This window comes from Pezoporus occidentalis, unplaced genomic scaffold, assembly GCF_034315485.1.
Source record: "Pezoporus occidentalis ecotype Australia unplaced genomic scaffold, CSIRO_AGI_Poc_V1 ctg325, whole genome shotgun sequence".
NCBI classification, from domain to species: domain Eukaryota; kingdom Metazoa; phylum Chordata; class Aves; order Psittaciformes; family Psittacidae; genus Pezoporus; species Pezoporus occidentalis.
In genome coordinates this window covers 78,111-99,174 of record NW_026915213.1, presented here as the reverse complement: position 1 = coordinate 99,174, position 21,064 = coordinate 78,111, and the positions used below count along the sequence as shown (strand labels likewise).

At 36.3% G+C, this 21,064-nt stretch overlaps 1 protein-coding gene across 2 annotated transcripts in view; it reads right to left on the bottom strand.

Moving 5' to 3' along the window:
• Positions 1–1,581: 1,581 nt before the first annotated feature.
• The window catches only part of MIGA1 (mitoguardin 1), a 40,484-nt gene continuing 21,001 nt past the window's right edge, over positions 1,582–21,064 (bottom strand). For both annotated transcript variants that reach the window (XM_062628910.1, XM_062628911.1), the window contains exons 8-16: positions 18,385–18,485; positions 8,771–8,889; positions 8,520–8,592; positions 8,135–8,221; positions 7,913–8,011; positions 7,457–7,591; positions 5,953–6,006; positions 4,117–4,233; positions 1,582–3,778 (exon numbers count right to left, since the gene is read on the bottom strand). In XM_062628910.1, the coding sequence (XP_062484894.1) occupies positions 3,560–3,778; positions 4,117–4,233; positions 5,953–6,006; positions 7,457–7,591; positions 7,913–8,011; positions 8,135–8,221; positions 8,520–8,592; positions 8,771–8,889; positions 18,385–18,485 (1,004 nt within the window). In that variant the 3' untranslated portion in view covers positions 1,582–3,559. The remainder of the gene's footprint in view (positions 3,779–4,116; positions 4,234–5,952; positions 6,007–7,456; positions 7,592–7,912; positions 8,012–8,134; positions 8,222–8,519; positions 8,593–8,770; positions 8,890–18,384; positions 18,486–21,064) is intronic.

The following is a 21,064-nucleotide window of genomic DNA, read 5'->3' as shown; positions in this document are numbered from 1 at the left end:
TGTGAGGGTGGTCAGGCACTGGAATGGGTTGCCCGAAGAAGTGGTAAATGCTCCATCCTCAGTAGTGTTCAAGGTCAGGTAGGAAAGCCTTGGACAACATGGTATAGAGTGAAGCATCCCTGCCCATGGCAGGGGGGTTGGAACTTGATGATCTTAAGGTCCTTTCCAACCCAAACCATTCTATGATTCTACAATTCTATAGCAGTAAGCATTAGACACTGTGTTCTCCATTTATATTACCCCACAATGGAAATCTTACTCCATGACTGGAGCTCACTGTAGCCCTTGGGTTTGGAAATAATCCTGAAAAAGCTCATCCCCCAAACCCAAGAAACAACCTGTTGGCACAGAAAGACAAATGCAACAAAACCAACCTGGTTAGTATCACAGGCAGGGATTGTGCCAACCGACAACCACTGTCAGTCTGTGACAGCCAACCTGAGTCTGGGGTTTGTTTGCCCAGGAGATTAAGGTCTCTAGTTTACTCTCACTTTCTGACTTGCAAAACTAGAAACACCAAAACTTGGCTTTTTGGTGGATCACTGGCCTATGCGTTGAAAACTTTTCAATGCTGTGGACCATTTCACAGAAGAAAAACCACACAGGTTTATTTCTGATCCAGTTTAAACTGTTCCAAGTTGTAGAAGCAGTTGTATAAGCAACAGTTGTTTCACTGAAGCCTTTTATTCAATACACACAAATACATAGAAAGTTCACAAACACGCTTAACTGACACTCGAATTGACATGTTTTGTCTGATGAAACTGAAGACTACAAAAATGAAGTATAATAATCATTAAGAACACATTTAAAGTGAGATTATTTTTACAACTAAATTACAAATTATATAAATACTTGATTCTTGTATAATCAACACATTCAACATTCATTTCTGATCATAGGAGCACAGCTATAGCAGAAGAGGATGACTCATTAGCAGGGAAAAGGGCATTCAAAACTTTAAAAATTTAGAGACTGTAAACTAATTTCTGATTTTGATTGTGAATTCTCTGCAGTACAATTGCATCCTGGTGCTACTGCATTGGCGCAGCTATGGCACTTGCATTTTCAAAGGTAGAGGACTTTGCTTAAGCCATATGGCTGGTTATCAACAGACATTCTTCACACCCCTTCCCTCAGTGGTGTACAAACCTGGGTTTATAGGAGAACTGATTCCAGCTCTGTGTTACAAAGAGGCAGCCTTCCCCCATTTGAATTTATAGCTGTCTCTGGCATTAGGAAGGGCAGAACATATAAACGCTTTTCGGGAAAAGGTCCAAAAAGACTCAGAGGAGATAAAAGCCTGTCCATGTGTACCTGTGCATTTCCCTCTCCCTCTCTCCTTTCCTCCCTCCCCCTATTTGTTTTCTCTTTCTTTAACGGTTCCCAACCAAGTATTTGTTGGCGGCGCCTTGCAACAACCAGATACCTTAATTCTTATTTTGGACGGGAAATACGTCAGTTCCATTTCCAACCTGATTCTATGGACTTTGGAGCTCTATGAGTGCATGGAAGTGCTCCTTTTTTAAAAGCATACATCTATTTAAGCTGTATATTTTCAGGTCCTTATCCACTTTCCAGACATTCTGGTGTTCCATCGGACCTTTTTCATTCTTCTGTTTAAGAAAATCCTTTCAGTTTCAACAGAAGATGGATTTTTAAATCACCTGGAAACATTTATAATCTCATGTGCAACACTTGCACTTTCTTCATGAGCTTTATATAAATAATATGAAATTTTCTCACTTAACTATGTATTTAGTTCTGTGGAAAAGTGCATTTCTGTTTTTCTGTGATGAATATTAAGGTGTAATTTTCTTCATAGAATTTTATTAGAACAGACAAACCACAGCATACAGTTTTCTTTGACATCTTGCAACCTCCAGGTAGTACATTTGCTGCGGAATATGCCACTTACTCCACCACTACTATTTCCAGCTATTCCTATTGATTCTAAACCCAATGAGACACTTGACTGTTCCATATAAATTCCTTCATAGACTTGCAAAACACTGCTAAAATATAGCTACTTTTGAGCAGGTAAGCGTGCTTAAGCTAAGTGAGATGGGTGCAGAAAACTTCACATTCTGTACTGAAGACGCACTTTGTGGAGAAACAAACCACAGCCGACATTTTGCTCCTTTGTTGTATTCATTTGATACATACAAGAATGATGAAAATGTGTCGGCTGCAGTGAAATCTACGGACTTACACAGACCCTCCTTTCCAAATATCACCTTTTCGGGTTGTGTTCAAACAAAAGTCTAAATGTTTCCAATCAAAGTGTGTTTCAATATGCTCCATTTTAACAACATGCTTCTTAAGCATCTGAATATTTTATTATTACTTACTCTTCATTACTTGACACAGGATAGACTCTTGTGGGCTGGCTTTTTGTGGCAAAGCACATGTAAATGTAGTTAAAGAGCCTAAACTAACTACAATATATTGTTTCAGTTTACAGGCGTTCAAAGATTATAGATCATCATTATTTATTACCTACCTCTAGCACAGGAAAAAGCGTTACTGCAAATTCCCACATGCCTTCTTACTGTGCTGTACTCCTACCTAAAGTTCAGGGTTCCATATTCCGAGCCACAGTTTCACACTGTACATACATAGCTACAGTTGCTTACACTTCCTCTTAAATAAGACACCTGACTTCCTACAAGGAAGGGAGGAAGATGGAAATGCTTTTAATTATAAAACACTGACTTAAATTCTGATTCATGATTAACAAATCTCATCAGACATCCTTATTAAAAATATATTTTGAAATGCTACATACGAACTGAGAATGGCGTTAGTTTAACACCAAAATATAAAGTGGTAACAGTTGTAGAAAAAGGAAAAGTTTTAAATTAACTGGTGAAGCTACCACAGCTTTTTGAATATAAATAAGTGCTTTCAAACACCTTCATGATGTTTGGCTGTTTTAAAACAAAATAAAGTGAAAAATGCATACTGGAAGTCATTCCTGCCCTAACAGCACCTGCATCACTCCATTACACTGTGGTACAAAATGACTGCTTAACACCCACAACAAATGTAATTTCAGGCCAGTGGCAACACATTCAGTTTTGTGAGTGTGATTAGTTTATTGCATGTGTCACATGAATTAGAGGCTGCGTATACCCCAGTCAAAACACCTCCTAGATTTAGACACACAATGATTTGGGGACTCTGTAATGAGCATTCTGCACTATAAGCCCTTAAAGAAACAACTCCATCAGCTTCACTTACAAATTATCTGTGCAAAAGTACAGTATTTCATAAATAAACTTTACCCAAATATTACAGAAAAAAAGCTTTGGGATACATTAAGTATAAATACAGTGACAGCGGAGCTGCAAATTTAATTTAGATATATACAACAATATGCTCACCAGTTCTTTTCACAGACGTACATTTAACCTCCCTGAGTCCTTTTCCATACTTAGCAACATGATACATTTTCAGACGCTTGCTCAGTAACAGCAATGATAACTTCGGTGTTAGAGAGAAAGGTGGGAAGGAGTATATCAGGAACACTCCATTTAATTTGTCAATGATTTTAAGCTTACTGTACTTTTGCTTCTAAGAGCCCACTGGTCACGACATGCCCAGGACCACTTACACAAGCATTGACATGTCTCAGTGAATCTGCTCCAAGATAGGCCATTAAAAGTTCAGTGTGTCGGATTAATAATTGCATAAGATCTTCAGCCAAACTCTCCATAGTTGAGTATCTCACCTTTTCAAAATCAAAAATGTCTTTGAGGAAGAAAAGCACTTGATCCTAGTGAGGGAGAAAAAAAAAATAAAAATGGAGAAACTTGTATTCACTTACAAGAAGGAAAAAAGTATGCAATGCTATTTCCTTTACACATTTCCTAAAACCATTCATTTATGTATTCTTCTGGTGCTAAAATAGAAGTGCATTAAAATAGACTTTGCAAAGCAGTTCTAGGCTTAAAAAAATTTAATATTATAACATTTATTTTCATGGTTTCTTACAGTTAGTCTTAATCTTTGGAAAACACAAAACACCTACAAATAAGATCCTCATTTCTTTTAATCTGGAAGATTTATTTATTTATTTATTAAGATAAATGGTAATAAAAGAAAGTTGCAAACCTTGAAGAAGCAGCATAGGTCATAAAGGGAGTTTCTAGGACCCAAAAAGCCCCATGCCAAAACAGGGCTGATATGTTCACATATAGCATAGAAATGTGCAAAAAATCCATCAGGCACCTGGTGATGTAAAAATTATAGATCAAAGTTACACAGTAAATATAGCATAAGTCTCTATGAATTAAGTCTTCAGAAAAGCCTAAAACGCCTACTACTTCAGGGCTGTGGTAACCTTTAAGTTACAGGGCAATTGTACCAAACAAGAGGCATGATTTTTGGTAGAAAAGATTTTTATTTCAGCGGTACTTTGTACTTTAAATATTTGAAGATTAATAGGCATAAGCCCAAAACCAGCATAAACAATCTACTCTTGCTCCCATATGACAGATAATTATATTCTTATTCCTGTTTGAGCCCCTATACACTATGCATAGATGAAACTTGAAAACTGCACAGTTTTGAATGAAAAAAATTACCCCTTAGAAGAATCCATTTTAAAGTCTACAGAAGACCACAAAATATATGTGAATGTCCATCCTGTGAATGTCCAACCTACAGGTACTTGTAAAATATACTATAAATTCATGTCTCATGTATGGACGTACAGTTTATTTTATGCACTTATAAAGACAATTTTACAACATCAGTTAATTTATAAAATCATAAAAATAAAATTATCATAAATTAAAGCATAAAATACCACATGAAGAACTGTCTGTAAGTGTGTCTAAGCTCATCAAACTCCTTGTGACAATTAATTTCTCCCTTACAAAGACTTCCATGGTGCTTCACTTTATCCACTTCTGAATATCTCCAGCAGCACTGATGAAACTTGTCCCAAGGAGTAAAGTTACTCACACATTTACAAACTTATAAATATTGAGACTTTAATACACAAAGGAACTACAGGCTAAGGTAGCTGTGCATTGAAATAGAGATGAAAGTAACAGGTTACTATAACATCTATTTTTGAGATATAATCCCTTTATATAAAATTTATGTAGGAAAGATCTATGTATAAAATTCCCAAGATATAGCAGTAGCTGAGGACCTTTCAGAAAATACCAACTGCCCTTGGAAGTACCTTTTTTTTATGATGAAATATGTCTTTAGCAGTTAGGAGTCATGCAAATAGCTATTCTTAGAAACAGAGAAAGGTGTCAGTGCCCATCACTTGAGCAGAGATTCCTCACCTGCCGTATGCAATACCACTTCTAGTGGTTATGGATGTCCTGCAGCAAGCCTCAACTCTGTTTTTGGACTGGCTAATACAGAGATAGGCCTCCCAGGTCTAATGAAATCCTCTCAAGATGGAAGTGAGGAGCTGCTGGCAAAGAGGATTTCTACTTCAAAACATTCAGAGTTCCTTCACTGAGAGGTCAGCATGCAGAAAGGGGCTGAGGGAGGCTGCAATAGTGTTCTTGCTACTGGCAAGGCAAATGGTACTTCAGGTAGGTAAAGGGACAGGACTGAATTTTATTTAGCTGTGGAGATGATGCAGGGAGATGGGGTATCCCAGTATAAGCAGGCAAGATACTAGATTAATGACCCTGATCTGCAAAAATCTGAGGTGCATGTATGGGGCTATGTCAGAGAAGTGACTGTCACCATTGCTCACTGGACCTAAACTAGCCTGAAAATCTTTCAGCTAAGACTTCTTGCTAAAAAAATGGTATTAGGGCTCCACAAACTAAATTAGAACTGACAGCCTCTTGTTTAAATGAACATGACTACAGGATTAAGGATTGATACGTAATTTATTTTGCCAAAGCTACAGAACTTCAGATACTTAGGAGCTGATCAGTAACTTTGGTCAGCATAATTTGCAAGGCAACTTACCTTCACTTGCTGTCTCTTCTGCTTCAGAACTGACCAACAGCTTGAAGCCACAGCCTAAATGTAAATAAATAAATAAATAAATAAAAGAACCCAAACAAACACGCTCCAAACTGTGCGTAACTTCACTATAAGAGAAATTATTTTTCATCTCAAAAGGAAGTGAGCTGCAGAATACTGTATTTCTATACTTTGGGGATTTTTAATTTCCTCAGTTTCAATCTTGTGATAACAAAGTTTAAAACTGTAAAATATCAGCTGAAACAAATAATATTATCTGTAGTTTGTATTTGTTATTTTCAGATCTTATTTTGCAACATTTTCTTTCATTTAATTCAAATATTATTTGGCATCCTTGACTGATTTTAGCTGCAAAAATTAGGAACATTCACGGGGTTCAACTGAGGACCAGTCTCTCATATACCAAAATGTGCACCCAGACATAAGTAACTATTTTAGATATTAAGTAGCACGCAAACACATTGCAATGTCCTTTTTCATTTTAGCAAAAACATTCTTGCAATAGCTTCAGATTCAGCTGAGGAGTTTTGTCCAAATATGGACCTGTGAAAGACAATATACTGATATCAGTACTAGGCTTTTTCCTCTCATCTGATCCTCCTTCAGTACTGCAAGATAATTTACTACTCACAAAACACTGTTATCACATAATTACAAAAATAAATACACGCATGTTTCCTCTTTTTCCTTTAGAGGGAATATTTCAATTGAAAGATAAATACAGGAAAAAATGGCAGTTTACAAATATAAGTGCGTGAAATGAGAGTGGTTATGCTACCAGCTGACCATGGTAGTAACCTGTATGCCTGTAACAGAGGAGTGAGATCTTTCTGGCAAATAGGCGCATCTGAAAGCGTGAAATGTTATCAACATTTGAATGCCTGTATTTCATTAATTCACTTTTGTGTGCTTGCAACTTTGTGCCTTATTGCTAAATCTCTGGTATATGACTCAAAACCTCCAATACCTCAAACACGGCTAACAGAAACTTCCCTTCTAAAATTCCACTTCCTCAGAGATAGCTTGTCCTGCAAAAATGAGTTTAAGTGTTTCTCCAATACATTCAATCATTTTATAGATTTTGGGCTCAGACTTGTAGCTTTTAAACTGTTATTATGAATAACCTGATAATACAACCTGCTTATTTTTTCTGAGAAATATTTCAGGTACCTATTCAGCTGTATTGGAAGCTGCATTAGACTTCACAGTGAAGGTCGATGTAGCTTCTTTGCTTCAAAATTAATGCTTTTATTATTAATTTAATTATCAAGACAACATACACAGTCTGATTCCTGTAGTTGCTGGATTTATGCTCATTTTTACATTGTGCTTTACGAATATAAAGCAGAGATTGCCATAAGAACAGCTGTGGTATATACAGAAATTTTATATCAGAATGCTCACACTAACGTTACATTTATCATACCATCTACTTGCTCTAATGTCTATAGAATAATGACTACGAAAATGACACATAAATACTTACTGTTTCTTTAAAAGAGGAATTTAGCCAGCGGTTATTTACTACATTCTGTATAGATATTGGTGGATTTTCTAAATCTTCAAATGAATCCATCAGTATGAAGTCCAGAACAACATCATAAAAATTCAGGTTTTTCACCTATATTAAATCAGAACATGACCTAGTTTCTCTTTCAGCAGTGGAATTCAGCATTCACCACATTCTAACTCTGTATTAACATGCAGATTTATAATTGCTTTTAACGACTATTAAAGTTACTTTGTCAGTAAAGGAGAAGATAAAATATGTTATCTGGTACTAAACTACAGTGGTGGATGCCATTTCTCTAAATCAGCAATGTAAACATAAAAAAGCTGCCTTTCCCACCATTCGGAACTGTAAAAATTCAGTTTTAGATGTTTTTCATTTTTTTTAGATGTTACTCATTTTTAGATGCACTTTTCAGAAATTCAGACTCACTCCTGTAGCAGCAAGTTCCATTTCAGTATTATCCCAGTGATCTGTTTGTTCCAGAAAATATATCATTTCATCAAACACATCTTCAAATTTCTTTGGATTCTGTAAAGTAAAAGCAATGAATATCAAGCAAACTTCACAAAAGAGATGGTTTATATTCACTGGAAAGTGAGTTCTGGTAGAAGTTGCATTAACAATGAAACGTTACTTAAAAAAGGCTTTTACCTTTCGTGCTTTCACAATTAAAGCAGACAAAATTTTTCTTCCACTTTCAGCAAGAAATATTCTGTTTGCTGTCTCTGAAAGAATTACCTAGAAAAGGTTCAGAAAAAACAGACATTAATTCACAGGTTATACTAAGTGACCTTAAACACTTCAATCAAATTTAATATAATTATAACCTCTAGCATAGTAGGCCAATTCCTAATCAGCTTTTGGTGCAAAGGTTACAAAGTTAATCATAAAACTGGGACTCCTCTGCAAATTTTAGAATGACAGAAATGTAATAGCAACAATAAAATAATTAATTACAGCATATGTTATAAAAATTGCATTGATAACCTCCACATACTTCAGGCTTAAGACAGACAAACAAATCACTCTCCTTTACCTGAAAAGCTTGTCGAATACAGTGAAGCTTAGCAAGGAAGTCACTGTCTCCTAGACATTCAAACATTTCAGTCCTATATAAAACAGAAAAGTTTTCAAATACCGTGAAAAATGGGAAGCACAAGAAAATTAAGTCTAATTCCAGAAAAAAATATCTCGTACAAGTAACTTCTAAAAACTGAGTTCAGTATAGTACATTTAAATTTAATTCTTGCTTTTCACAGAAATAATTAAGTAGAGGTAAATCAGTACCTTAACACTCGTGAATAAATTTTGCCTTCTTCTGCTAAGTGCATAGCTTCTTCATACAACGGGCAATGGCAAAGGGAATCAAGACCGTATGTATTACGAATCTCTCTGTGCTCTGTAAGCTGAAACAAAATATTTTTGAAATCATTAAAGAGCTTGCTTACACAGTTTTTGTAAAGGTAAATCAAAGAAGTTTTCCTGATATTCTACTGAAAGATATAACCTTTTCTGCATCTGCTTAAAACAAAAGGGGAACACTCAACCAGTAAAGAGAAACACCACAATTATTACATAACTTAAAATCTGAAAGCTACAGTTTCAGATTTTAAGTTTCAAAAGTTTAATTAATTAAATGGAGGCAGCTTAGTTCTGATTTTAATTTGCCTAGTTGCACTTCTAATTTGCCTAGTTAAATCTAATGGGTCTCAAAGCTGCTAAAAACCCCCCAAAAGTTGGGACACAAAGTACAGAACAACCATGCAAACCTCTAGGAAGCTGGAAATAGTAACATCCTTCCACTTCTGTTTTTGTCTCCCTAGTAGATATGTCTGCTAGTTACCAAAGCATATTGTATGAAGCATGAGCATTCAGCATCCTGCTATAGGCTCTCAAAAATGTGTTCATTTTCAGCAGTTTTAATTCTGCGGTTATGAGATAGAATAATGTGAACTCATAGACATTTTTAGAGGGAGAAAAAAACAAAATCAGGTTATGAAATCAAAGCATGTAAATAATATAGAGAACGCCTGTTTACAGGATATCATATTTAATCCACTAAATAATGGCTAGCTACAATTTCCACTACGAACATGACATCATATTATTAAGGATCCAAAAAAAAAAGTCTCTCATCTTTCAGTTTCGTTAATGATCAGAAAATGAATTCTAACTTTTTTTAACACCCCCCTCTTTTTTAGTTTTAAATATCCTGCATGGGGGAAACAACCTGTGCTTCTAGGCTATCATAACAGAGCCTAGAAAGATCTTATGAGATAAAATTCTCACAGTAATTGGCCCATATAAAACCAGAAAGATTAAAAAAATCAGATTAAAAATATAAGTTGATGCTAAATTTCCATTGAAATTTTAAAATAAATACATGCTGAAAAGTTTTCCCTGTCACTGAGGACATACAGGCAAGTTCTGGCATGAGACTTCATAAAGATATTAATGAGTGTGCCTCCAGTGTGTCTTCTCTACAGACTTCAACTGAGGCTACTACAGCAACACCAGTTTGGCCAAGCAGGCTTGCTTGCTAAGGGGAAGAATATAAACAAGTGCCAGTATCTGTTTATATCCATGTAAACATTTAAGCACATGAACGTGTTACAGAGATTTCAGCACAGATGTTTTGAATCACTTGTACCAGTATCTTTTTACACAAGCAAATACATACAGTTCCTTTCATAAAATTGTCAGGACCCATTTTAAATTGATTTGCTTGGGTAAAAAAAAAGTAACATCTCTATTCCTATACAGATTTCTCCAGAGTTCTCAAACTGAGACTCTAGTGATAACAGCTAGGGAGTGTAGGAATAAAAGCTTTAAGGTCAGCAAAATATCATACTTAAATGAGTAAGGTACACTTTTAGATTTCATCTAGCTTGAAAGTATTTCCAATTTGGAAGTATGTATTTGTTTATCAGTTGTTTTGCTTGGAAGAACAGAGTCGAATAAGCTGAATTCCTAAAAAAGATTTCCAACTATGAAGACCAAAGTTTTTATCCCAATTTAACAATATTAATCATAGCACCAAACTGTGTTTTGGATTTACTAATTCAAAAAAGCCAACCTGAAAACTGATGTTCTTTACTTATTTAAACAAATTTAAACAAAAGAAGCCACCCAGCTTTTAACTGAAATGTATAGGAATTAATAATTCAATCAAGTGGAAGAAACAGGAATGTATTCATTTCTTTCAGATATAAGAAATCATTATACAAACAGACACATACATATAACACGCACACATATATATACACATGTATATACAGTGTAATAGTTAAAACAGGTATAAACAAAACAAAGTGAAAAATCTTTACTCCAGAATTTAGTTTTCTACATTATGGTTAAAAAAGTGGAAACTGTGGAATAATACATAAAAATTTTCCAAAATAAAGACCAAACCAGAATACAAATAAGGATATTAATTTCTTACCTGATCTAGCTATTAGAGAAGCCATAAAACATTCTGTTTATTTCACTCGTAAAGCATGAGAAGAAATAAGTTGTGCACACATAGGCACTTTGTAAACAGCTGTCCCTCTCTTGAAGGTTATAATTTCTGTGGTAAAAGGGATTATATTTGTTTTCTGTAGAGAACTCTTGGCAAATCACCTTCTTCAGGCATTTAGGCAAACTGACTGTGACTAAATTAGGACTCGTGATTTCCACAGTCAGATGCAGGTAATGTTCATCTGCGGCCAGCAAGCTGAAGATGGTAACAGTTTAGCACATGAAGATGCCCGATTGTAGCCTTTGTGGTTACAGATTAACAGCGAATCTGATACCCAAGAGTTGAATGAGGCCCTTGATTATATCTAGCTTTTTTTTTTTTTTTACTTGCTCTCATGCTGGCAAATGAAATAAGTAGCTGTGTAACGGCTGAAATGCATATTACTGTGCTCAAATGAAGAAAGCGGTTAAATCAACAGGCTACTAAACAGAGAAGGGTATAACTTCTTCCACTGAGGAGATGGTTTTGATTACAGAGCGAAGTTAGTTCCAACCAACATCATTTGGAAAGGGGGTGCAAATTCCTCTATCACTGACTTTGGCATGCAAAAAAAGGAAAGGAAGAAAACCCAACAAACCAAACCAAAAACCAGAAACTAAAATGACCTCTAAGTTTAGCTACAAAAGGTGATTTCCAGACAAGCTCTGAAGCTGCATCATAATGCTCCTGGAGTCATCAGGGATTTTCTTTTGATGCTTTCTGGTATTTAAAAAATATATGTCAATATTTTATATGTAGATACAAACAGTATATATATATATGTAACATACAGTGTTATATTTTAAAATGGTTTTGTAAACATTCAGTAATGGCTATTCTCTTCGAGATGAAATAAGGCAAAAGCTTGCTACAAAAGCATCCTGGTTCAAAATAAAATTAGTTGAAAACGCTCAGAACACACATCCACGTTACTAACATAGCAGAGTTCAGCTATCTGAAGAATGGACAAATTATATACAGTGTTTAACAACATGCAGAGCATACAACATTTTCTAGATAAGAGCCTCTCAAGCTGACATCAAAAGGAAAATTAACTCTTTGTTGTAAAAGTCTCCAACGACTTGTTACCTTTGAGAAAAAATGTGGAGAGAAAGGTACATTTTGAAAGAGTTGGTTCCCTGTAATGGCCTTATATCAATTGGCATACCTTCATATATATATATATATATTCAAGTACATGCTTTTTGCTGCACTGTGTTTCCCTATGCACCACGTAACTTTCTTCAACAGCGGTTCAGAATTTAGCAGAAAGCCCCAGCATCCCACATCCTGTCACCACAGGTAAGTTGGACTCTTGAGAGCTCCTTGAGTCCTTTCTTGCCACTCTGTAGCGAACATTTTGCACAGCCACTACCATTTTGAAATTCTTAACACACCACTAAGGATGAAAAAGGGCTTCATGCACAGCTACCAAAAGTGCTGGTAGCTGCAAGTAACAAAGGCTTGTGATAATGGACCTGACGTGCCAGCTTCTAAATGTCTGCTATTTCCTCAGTGTCATACATGAAGAAGAATATGAAAATGTATTCAAAGAAGAGCTGAAAAAAACGAATTATCCATACTGGCAATCTGGTCTTGTAACGGTTTACTTCTATCCGTTCTAGGCTCAGGAAAGATAGTGTTGGTGACCACTGCATGGGACATTTATGATGACCTCCAGTGGATACCTAACTTCATTATGTTGAAATACTACGTACATCTTCAAAACTCCAAAGCTTGTAGTGATAACTTGTGCCTCTACACAGTGACAGAAAACAGCCTTCAAGGATTACAACATGGGCTGGTTTTGTTCAGATGCTAATCAGTTTTCTCTGGGCAGCTCAGCTTTACAGCTGTATCTGCTAATTAAGAGATGCTGCAACCACTGTTGTAAAGCATCAAACCTTTAGAACTTGCTATAGTTTTTAAGCTTGGGATTCCCTGGCTGCTTTGGTCTAATGAACAGACTCAGCACTCTTATTTGTCACCCACAAGTTGCTTCTTAATAAATAGAAAAAATTCTCAGCTGTGCATCAAGATCTTGTTGGCTACCAAAATAACCACCCACTTGAATGTAACAAAAATAAACATTGCTAGACCTTTTGGAATTCTTGCTTGCTCCCACTAATAAACAGGTCAATTTACTGGCACAGTCAGCATTCCTTGCATTCTGAGAAACTATGCTTAGCCTATATTAAAAAGCCTGATGATCACTCTTCTCTGGGCATTTATATCCTTTAATATATATATATATTTTAAACATGATTAGCTGCAGAATGAGTGTGAAACATGTTCTAGGAGTTAAACATGTGATGGTGATTGCCAACTAAAACATTTGAGACAGTACTTCAATAAACTGCAACAATAAAGTGGTGCATTCTTATTATCTGGAATAAAACAGAAAGGAAATTAATGTATTTTCATGAACTCTATAATTACTTGTATATAAGACACCTGATATCCTTTTTTTTTTTTGAAAACACACATCCAGAACATTATTTTATCTGAATTATTACTGCAACTTTATTAATTTTAAGCATAACGAAGAAAGTAAATTCACTATGTTGTGTGCATCAGTGGTGGTACTACTCTTTGCCATGTGGAATAATACTGGGCTACGTGCTGTGTCTGGCACTTGCCTACACATTGCCTACAAGGACGTATTATGGTACAACAATTAGTTCAGTGCTAATACATGGGATTTGTTACAAATGTTGCATATATATTCTAAGAAATAAAACCTGTATAGTATAAGCAGTCAGCATATAGGAACACAGTGGTTATTAGAGAAAACTCCTACATGTCCTAGAAATGAAAACATTTAGTATATTATGTAAATACCATACGACGCTAGGATTTCAGGACCAACCCCAGAATTTTAAATTTTATTATTAATTTTAAAGCTTTTAGAGCATCACTTAATGATTTGTTGATCTAAGTTGTTCTATTCATAGCCATACAGAAAGCAATCACAGATGTCCTTGGTGGAATTAAAAGAACCTGGTTCCCATTGACACTCTTCATTGCCACCTGGAAAACTTTTCTCCATAATGGAATCTTTTCAACGGCAGCAACATCTATAAGCATGCACAACAGAAATAATAGAAAAAACACCCTAAAATCCAACAGAAATGAAGCATGAAGTTTCAGGAATTTGTTAGACAGGACATAGGAATGGGAGACATTTCTCAAAGTGGAACAGAACTTTTCTGTTGCCTATAACACCACTGATATTATTGGGAGGCGGAAAGTCTCTGATGATGATATGGGCAAGCTTTATTACTGGGTATCAAGCTTCAGCAGACACCCTAAAATCTTTTGAGTTTGGCCAAAGTAGTAGGCAGTGGTTAGGAGCACTTCAGGTACAGCTTTTTCAAAGAAATAGTATTACTGTTAGCAGAATGAAAGGATTTGGGATTAATTCTTCCCTCTCTTCACAGGTTTTAAGACTATAAATATGAGGCATCTCAATACCTCATTAAAGTTGTTAGAATAAGGAGCTGCTTACAATCCCAGGGCATGCTAAGACTACAGAACTGCTGTACTTCATTTGTTTCTTAGGTAAGACAATAATTCCTGTCAAATTGGGCAGGTGACATAAACATGGAGGAAGTGACCAGGATGAGAACAGCAAGTCCTGAGAAGATCCGATCAGTGATTATGGTCACAATTCTGAGGGCAGTCAGAACACAGCAAGGCTTATCTCTGATTTTTGTGGTGAAATACAAAAAAAACCAAAACCCAAACCACCAAAAATCTCATTTAAAAATGCTGTAGGAACACACCATACTAATACTTGACTGCATTACTCCCTCTCGTATTCCCTATTTCAGGAATGGAATAAAACATCTACCGAGAAACCAGGAAAAGGGTAACCCTACTTTTCATTAACAGGGTTATTTTTGAGTACTTTCTGAATCTAAAATTCAGCATAACACACTTTGAAGGTTTTGGTGCCATATCCAAATAATTACAGGCATATGGAAACTGGTGTTCTTTTCCTGTTATCAAAGCCTGCTTGTTCCTGCACTGTTTTGTTTTAATAGATTTGAACTGAGAAAAAGACAACTTTAGTAAAGGAATTACTTGTAAAGAACGGAGAAGCTAAGGCTTTATTCACAAATCAACAAATCTCCTTTGCTCTGCTTTTGATAAAGAAAGCAAAGTTTATTTGATAATAGAACTACTGATTCAGTTCTGGTCAAGATGTGAAAATAAGACATGATAAATGCATGGGCACTGACAACAGAGAGGCAGCAATGAAGCTCACTGTCATGGAGAGCAGGAAAGAGCTTCTATTGGAAAGATGGAAAAGAAGCCAGGAAAGAGAGGGTGGAGACCTTTATCTGGCACACTCACTGCCGTATTCTTGCCAAAGGTGGTGGTATTTTGATCACACAGTGGATGAGACAGCAAGAATATGAAAAGAATACTAACCCTCAAACATAAGTTGATGGCAGATGGCCTAAAATGGGGAAGAAAATACCATTATTTATCACAGTATATGGTATCAGTAACTTAATTAGGGCAAATGGTTGTGCTTACCATCCCTTTCGTGGTGCTTCCAAGAGCCTCCATGTATTTAGGAACAGAAATCTGTCTGGTTTGGGGATGGTAACTGTATGTCTGGCTCATCTTTATAGGGATTCAGCAGACACCTGGGTATTGTAGGTGTCCAGACTGGTACAATTCTGTTTAAGAAATCATCAAGTGAATGATCCTCAGAATCCTCTTGATTATCATCCATTGTCAAGATGAAGTTTTGGAATACCCTGCTGCTATCCTGTAGAGCTCATCAAAAGGGCATGCGAGTTAAGCTCTGCCAACTGTCCCAGTTTTGCACAGTTCTCTTCTTGAAAGCCATCTTCCTATGTTTTGTCCTAACATAACACAGGACAACATTCCTGTTGCCTCCTAAGCAGTATTCCTACTAATTTCCATCAAAACATCCTTGTCTTGTTTTAGGTTTCCCTGTATCTTTGCTATTATCTTTCCTGAGGGCAGTGAACTAAATTTGACTTGACTGTGCGTCAGCACTGAAACGTGAATATGGCTTCCAGTCTCAAAAACCGGAGTCTTAGCCCTGCTGCTGGGGACAGGTTGCAGTGTAGAAGGAAGACAATGTGACCACAGAAAATGCTGCTACTTTGTAATTTCCCAGAAGGTGAAATCACTAATGATTTCAGTAGGGCAAAATCGCAGGGCAGCATACACACATGTATGAATTTCAGATTTAAAAACGTCGCTAAACATTTCCATCAGCACACAAGAGTTCAGGAGATCACTGAAACTGTAACTGCAGTCAGGGAGAACAGGACAGAAGAACAACTGCCTATTGGTCCATGAGCTGAGACAAATCCACACCTGAAAAAGCCTCAGACCTCTTAGCCTGAAACATTCCACTTTTTTGCAAATGAAAGAATAAAAATGAAAGAAGTAGATAAGCAAGAAGCTACCTGTCATCATCAAGTCTAGAACAGAAACATCTGGTATGTCAATTCTAATCCAGTTACATTAAAGCAATTACTGTTCTTTACTTATAGCTGAAATACACTGGGAAGTGGTTATTACTCTGTGATTGCCATAGTTATTTGCAGTACTAACTCAAAGCATTTTTCCCCCCAGAGGATGGAAAAAACCTTACATCAATGTAACACTATATTCATAAGGGAAGACCAATTCACAGCTTTATTCTACCTGTGCCACACAATGATGCCTCAGTAGCTACTACCCGAGAACTAACTGGCCCTGTGGTTTAAGCCTAGTGATTCATATTTCATCCAAAATTTTGCTGGTGTTCTGGTTTGAACACTAAACTTCAAGTTGGTTTTAGCTTTCTTAATGTTCAGGACTCCTATCAACTGAGAAAATTTTAATAGATTCTTCAATAAAATCTGAGAAAGGAGATCAGAGGGCTTGTTCTATTGGCAAAGGCTACGAGAGCTGGAAAGGAAGAGAAAATCCTCATAACTTTGTTCTGGAAGAAAGAGTTGACAGAAGTGGCTTTTAGGTATCAAAATGTTCAGAATATTTTTCAGGATATGTAAATACGATTCTGTTGCCAATTTTGACGCAAACATTTCTTTATCAAACACTGAGACAATTCAGATTTGGGACAGGATGGTGATTATACTGAGGTGATACACTCTGGGCTTTGTTTATTATTTTGTCTTTTTTTAAGCCAAAACCCACAAATGAGCATAATGGATTGTTCTCATCTTCATGTACTTGCAAAAACACTAGGAAAGTTCATGGGGAAAAGAAAACACAAAAGATACCAAGTGTACAAACACTAATTGTTTACAGCTCCTCCCAAGAGCTGGTAAGAGTTGAAGCAAGCTTGAACTGTGGTCTTGTCCAAATGAAGGCAAGACTAACCAGTCTCTATAGACACAGTCTTTGTTAGAAATGAATGCTAGGCATACTATCACAACTTAATGTGAATTACTAAATCAAGATAATCACAAGTTAATGTGAATTACTAAATCAAGGTAATTGTGTTTTGGATAAAACAAACCATATAACAGACAGCCAAAATGGTAATTGCAAAGAACACGTATGCACATCTCTTCTTACAACTAAGTTTAGTAGCTTAGTTGTAGTGCATGTATGAAAGCAATATCTAACACAAAACGTATCTATTGAGACCAATTGCCTTTCCTGCAATTTGGAGAAGAGTGCTATTCAAGATCACTCCAGCTTCTGAGAGACTATAAAAGGAGATATTCCTCATTCAAATAAGTTTGTTGCTGTATATAAATTCTTTCAAATACTTCAAGGGAGCTGCAGCAGATATCAGCTAATAGACAATGCCCTGTGATCCAAGATTATTTCTTTATGCACCCTTTGTGGTCTTATCCAAGAAGATTAGGGAAAGTTTGGTTTAGTATATTATATTGTGCATGGCACTTACTAAAATAGGTAGCTGCCAATGTCTAATTATTTCCTCTTGGGAAAAAAAACTAACTCCAAAAAAAACAAAGCCTTCTTCACACATCCTTATATTAGGGTAAAGCAGCAAGAAAAAAATGAGAGTAGAAAAATGCAATTCATGGTGAAAGGAACTGCTATAGCCTCAACTGATTGTGCTTCTTCACTCATGAAAATCTATTTTTCAAAAGCAACTTCTTTTCAGAAAGAGCTGGGGAAGCATCCTGCCAGTGCATAGAGCAAAAAAAGAAAAAGGGGAAAGAATAAAGGCAAATCGATCCCAACTTCATAACTCAAACTGCTAGGAAGCTGGTTACAGCTAAGCAAGGAAAATTTCTAGTTTTCCCCATAAGAGAAATATATTCTGCTTATAATAATTAGGAAAAAAAAAAAAAAGAAAAAAAAAGATTCTTCTATTCACTGTTCAAACAGATCAATGAAACTTTAAAGAAACAATCTTTAAGAGTCTTACCTCAGCTGTGGAAACAAAGGAGTCTGTTGATGCAATGCTTAATGTATCTCGAAGGCCGAAATCATCCATATTATCCTTTACAGTAATGTCTGTATTTTTATCTTTAGAACGAAAAAAAAAAAGGAAAAGAAAAAAGACAAACTGACTATTAGGCTATCAGAAAATTAAATTTCAATCTTGAAAGTGCTCTATACTTTAATGTAGGACTTCATTTGGAAGGCACAATATAATGGTACTGTGAGAGTAAATTCTGCTATGACCTGCTAAGATACATAGAGTGACTGTATTTTTCTCTCTTTGAAGTGGACTTATGAACATCATCTGTAATGAACAGGGAGAGAAAAAAATATTTCCCCAGGGTTTTTGCCTTTGCTAGACTTGTGACGATCCCTGTATCTAAAGATATTACTTTGCTATATTGATCTAAACCCTCTGTTAAATTTTTAAACTGGCTGTGTTACATAACAAATACTCAATGTCTTAGTAACCAAGAAATACAATTCTAAATAAAAGTCTGTTAATTAAAAAAAGGTTTCAGCTTCATTTGAATTAATTGCATTTTCTGCTTCTTATGCCTTTTTTCACTTGCTGGCTCTTCAGGAGAGCAACTGAAGTTTTTAATCTTCACGGAATCCTCTTTGCCCAAAAAGCTTTTCCATTGAAATTACCCATCCAAAAGCATTTCCTATAGTACTAGAAGTCTTAAAGCCTTTAAAGTAACTGATATTTTTTTGCTTAAAAACCATCTGCAATACAGTTTCTCTCAGTTTTCCTTTATTTTATTCACCAATTTCAACTGCTGCACACATTACTAACATATGTGAGTTTGTTTTTACTGTACAGAAACACTTTCACAGAAGGATTCAATTCATAACTCAGTAAGTCAGACTTTGGCTTGATGTGCCCCATACTACATTCTCGGTAGAGCACAGGCATTTATTTTGGGTTACTTTACCTTCAGACATTACACATGTGTTGCTAAAAGTCTGCTTTATTTCCAACAGTCAGCAGCAACCAGCTACTCAATGTCATCCAGATCTGTTGCTATGGCAATACTTCATAAGAAACACTATTACATAGCAAAGTGGCCAAATGCCAATATACCGGAATGGTTTACTCATCAATTGAAATGCTACAAATCCACATAACTTAACTATTATTTCGGTGGTTGTTATGGTTTTATTACTTGCGGACTTGGAATGACAGCTCAAAAATTGCACATAACAATAAATACGTCTTTGAGACAATTCACTGAGGGAAAAAATTACTAACAGTTTACAAAAAACCCTTACTAGATTGAGTTAAGCAGATTTCTACTTGTAATCACAACTTCACCAGTATTCACATAAAAGTCTCTAATTTTTTCAGATCATTCTTAGTTTGTTCTTTCTTTTGACCTCTTGAAACCAAGAGGAAAAATACAGCAGCATCCAAGTTGGTTGAGAAACAATCACATACTGGAATCTGAAAAGTTGGAACAGAAAACTGAACTGTGGTTTTAAAGCATTTGCTTGAGGTTTGGTAAGAGCACATGAGTAACATGATGTGTCCTTCTTATTCCTGGCTCCTAATTTGCATTAATCCACTTCTAATTTTACATTAAATGCTTTTCTAACAGCAGTTTTTCACAGAAGCAGTTGCTGAAACTGCAATAATACTGCTAAATGCAGGGTAGTACAGGGATGTATAGCCTGGTTGCAGATTTTTCCACTGAACCTCTCCTTTTGGCTAAATTGTTTTCCATAATAAATTCGCAATTAAAACAAAAGCCCTCTAGCACCTGGTTCAAATGTAATCCAAAGAAATTATTTTCCTGATCCTCCCAGTCTGTAGGCACATGTAACACTTAAGGAGAAGTAAACAGCTACAGTCACAAGTAGCAATGCAAATTACAAACTCCTATGGCAGTAAAGCATGGACCATACTACTTTTTTTTTTTTCTTTATGGCCCACATCCAAAGAAGCATGGCCAGCAGTTCAAGGGAGGTGATGCTCCCCCGCTATTCTGCTCCCATGAGTTCCCACCTGGTGTACTGCATCCAGCTGTGGAGCGCTCAGCACAGGAGGGACATAGACTACCTATTTAGTGGGAGGTGTCCCTGCCCATGGCAGGGGGTTTGTAACCAGAAAATCTTAAGGTCCTTTCCAACCCTAACCATTCCATTCCATTCCAGTCCAGCCCAGTCCAGTCTATTCGGAAGAAGTTCTTTACTGTGAGAGTGGTACTGGTACTGGACGTTCTGGACGCCCTATCCCTGGAAATGTTCAAGGCCAGGTTGGATGGAGCTTTGACCAGCCTGGCCTAGTGGAAGGTGTCCCTGCCCTTGGCAGGGGGGTTGGAACAAGATGATATTTAAGGTCCTTTCCAACCCAAATCATTCTATGATTCTGTGTTACTTCTAAAGATCTTACTAACGTCTTCAATGAAACTGCTAAGGTAAGGACCCAATCCTTTTGTACACAAAAGCTGCACTTTTGTACACAAAGTGCAGCTGTCAAGTAATCTCACAGATCAACTTACTCACAATCCAAGAACACCTCCACCACTCTTACAGGGGAGTCCCAACAACTCCATGGACTGAAGACTCAAAGCCTTTGGGTATTGTCTGATAATGACTGTGCCGCTGTTATATGTGACTCTACAGCTCAATGACAACATATCCCCCAGCTGACACTGAAC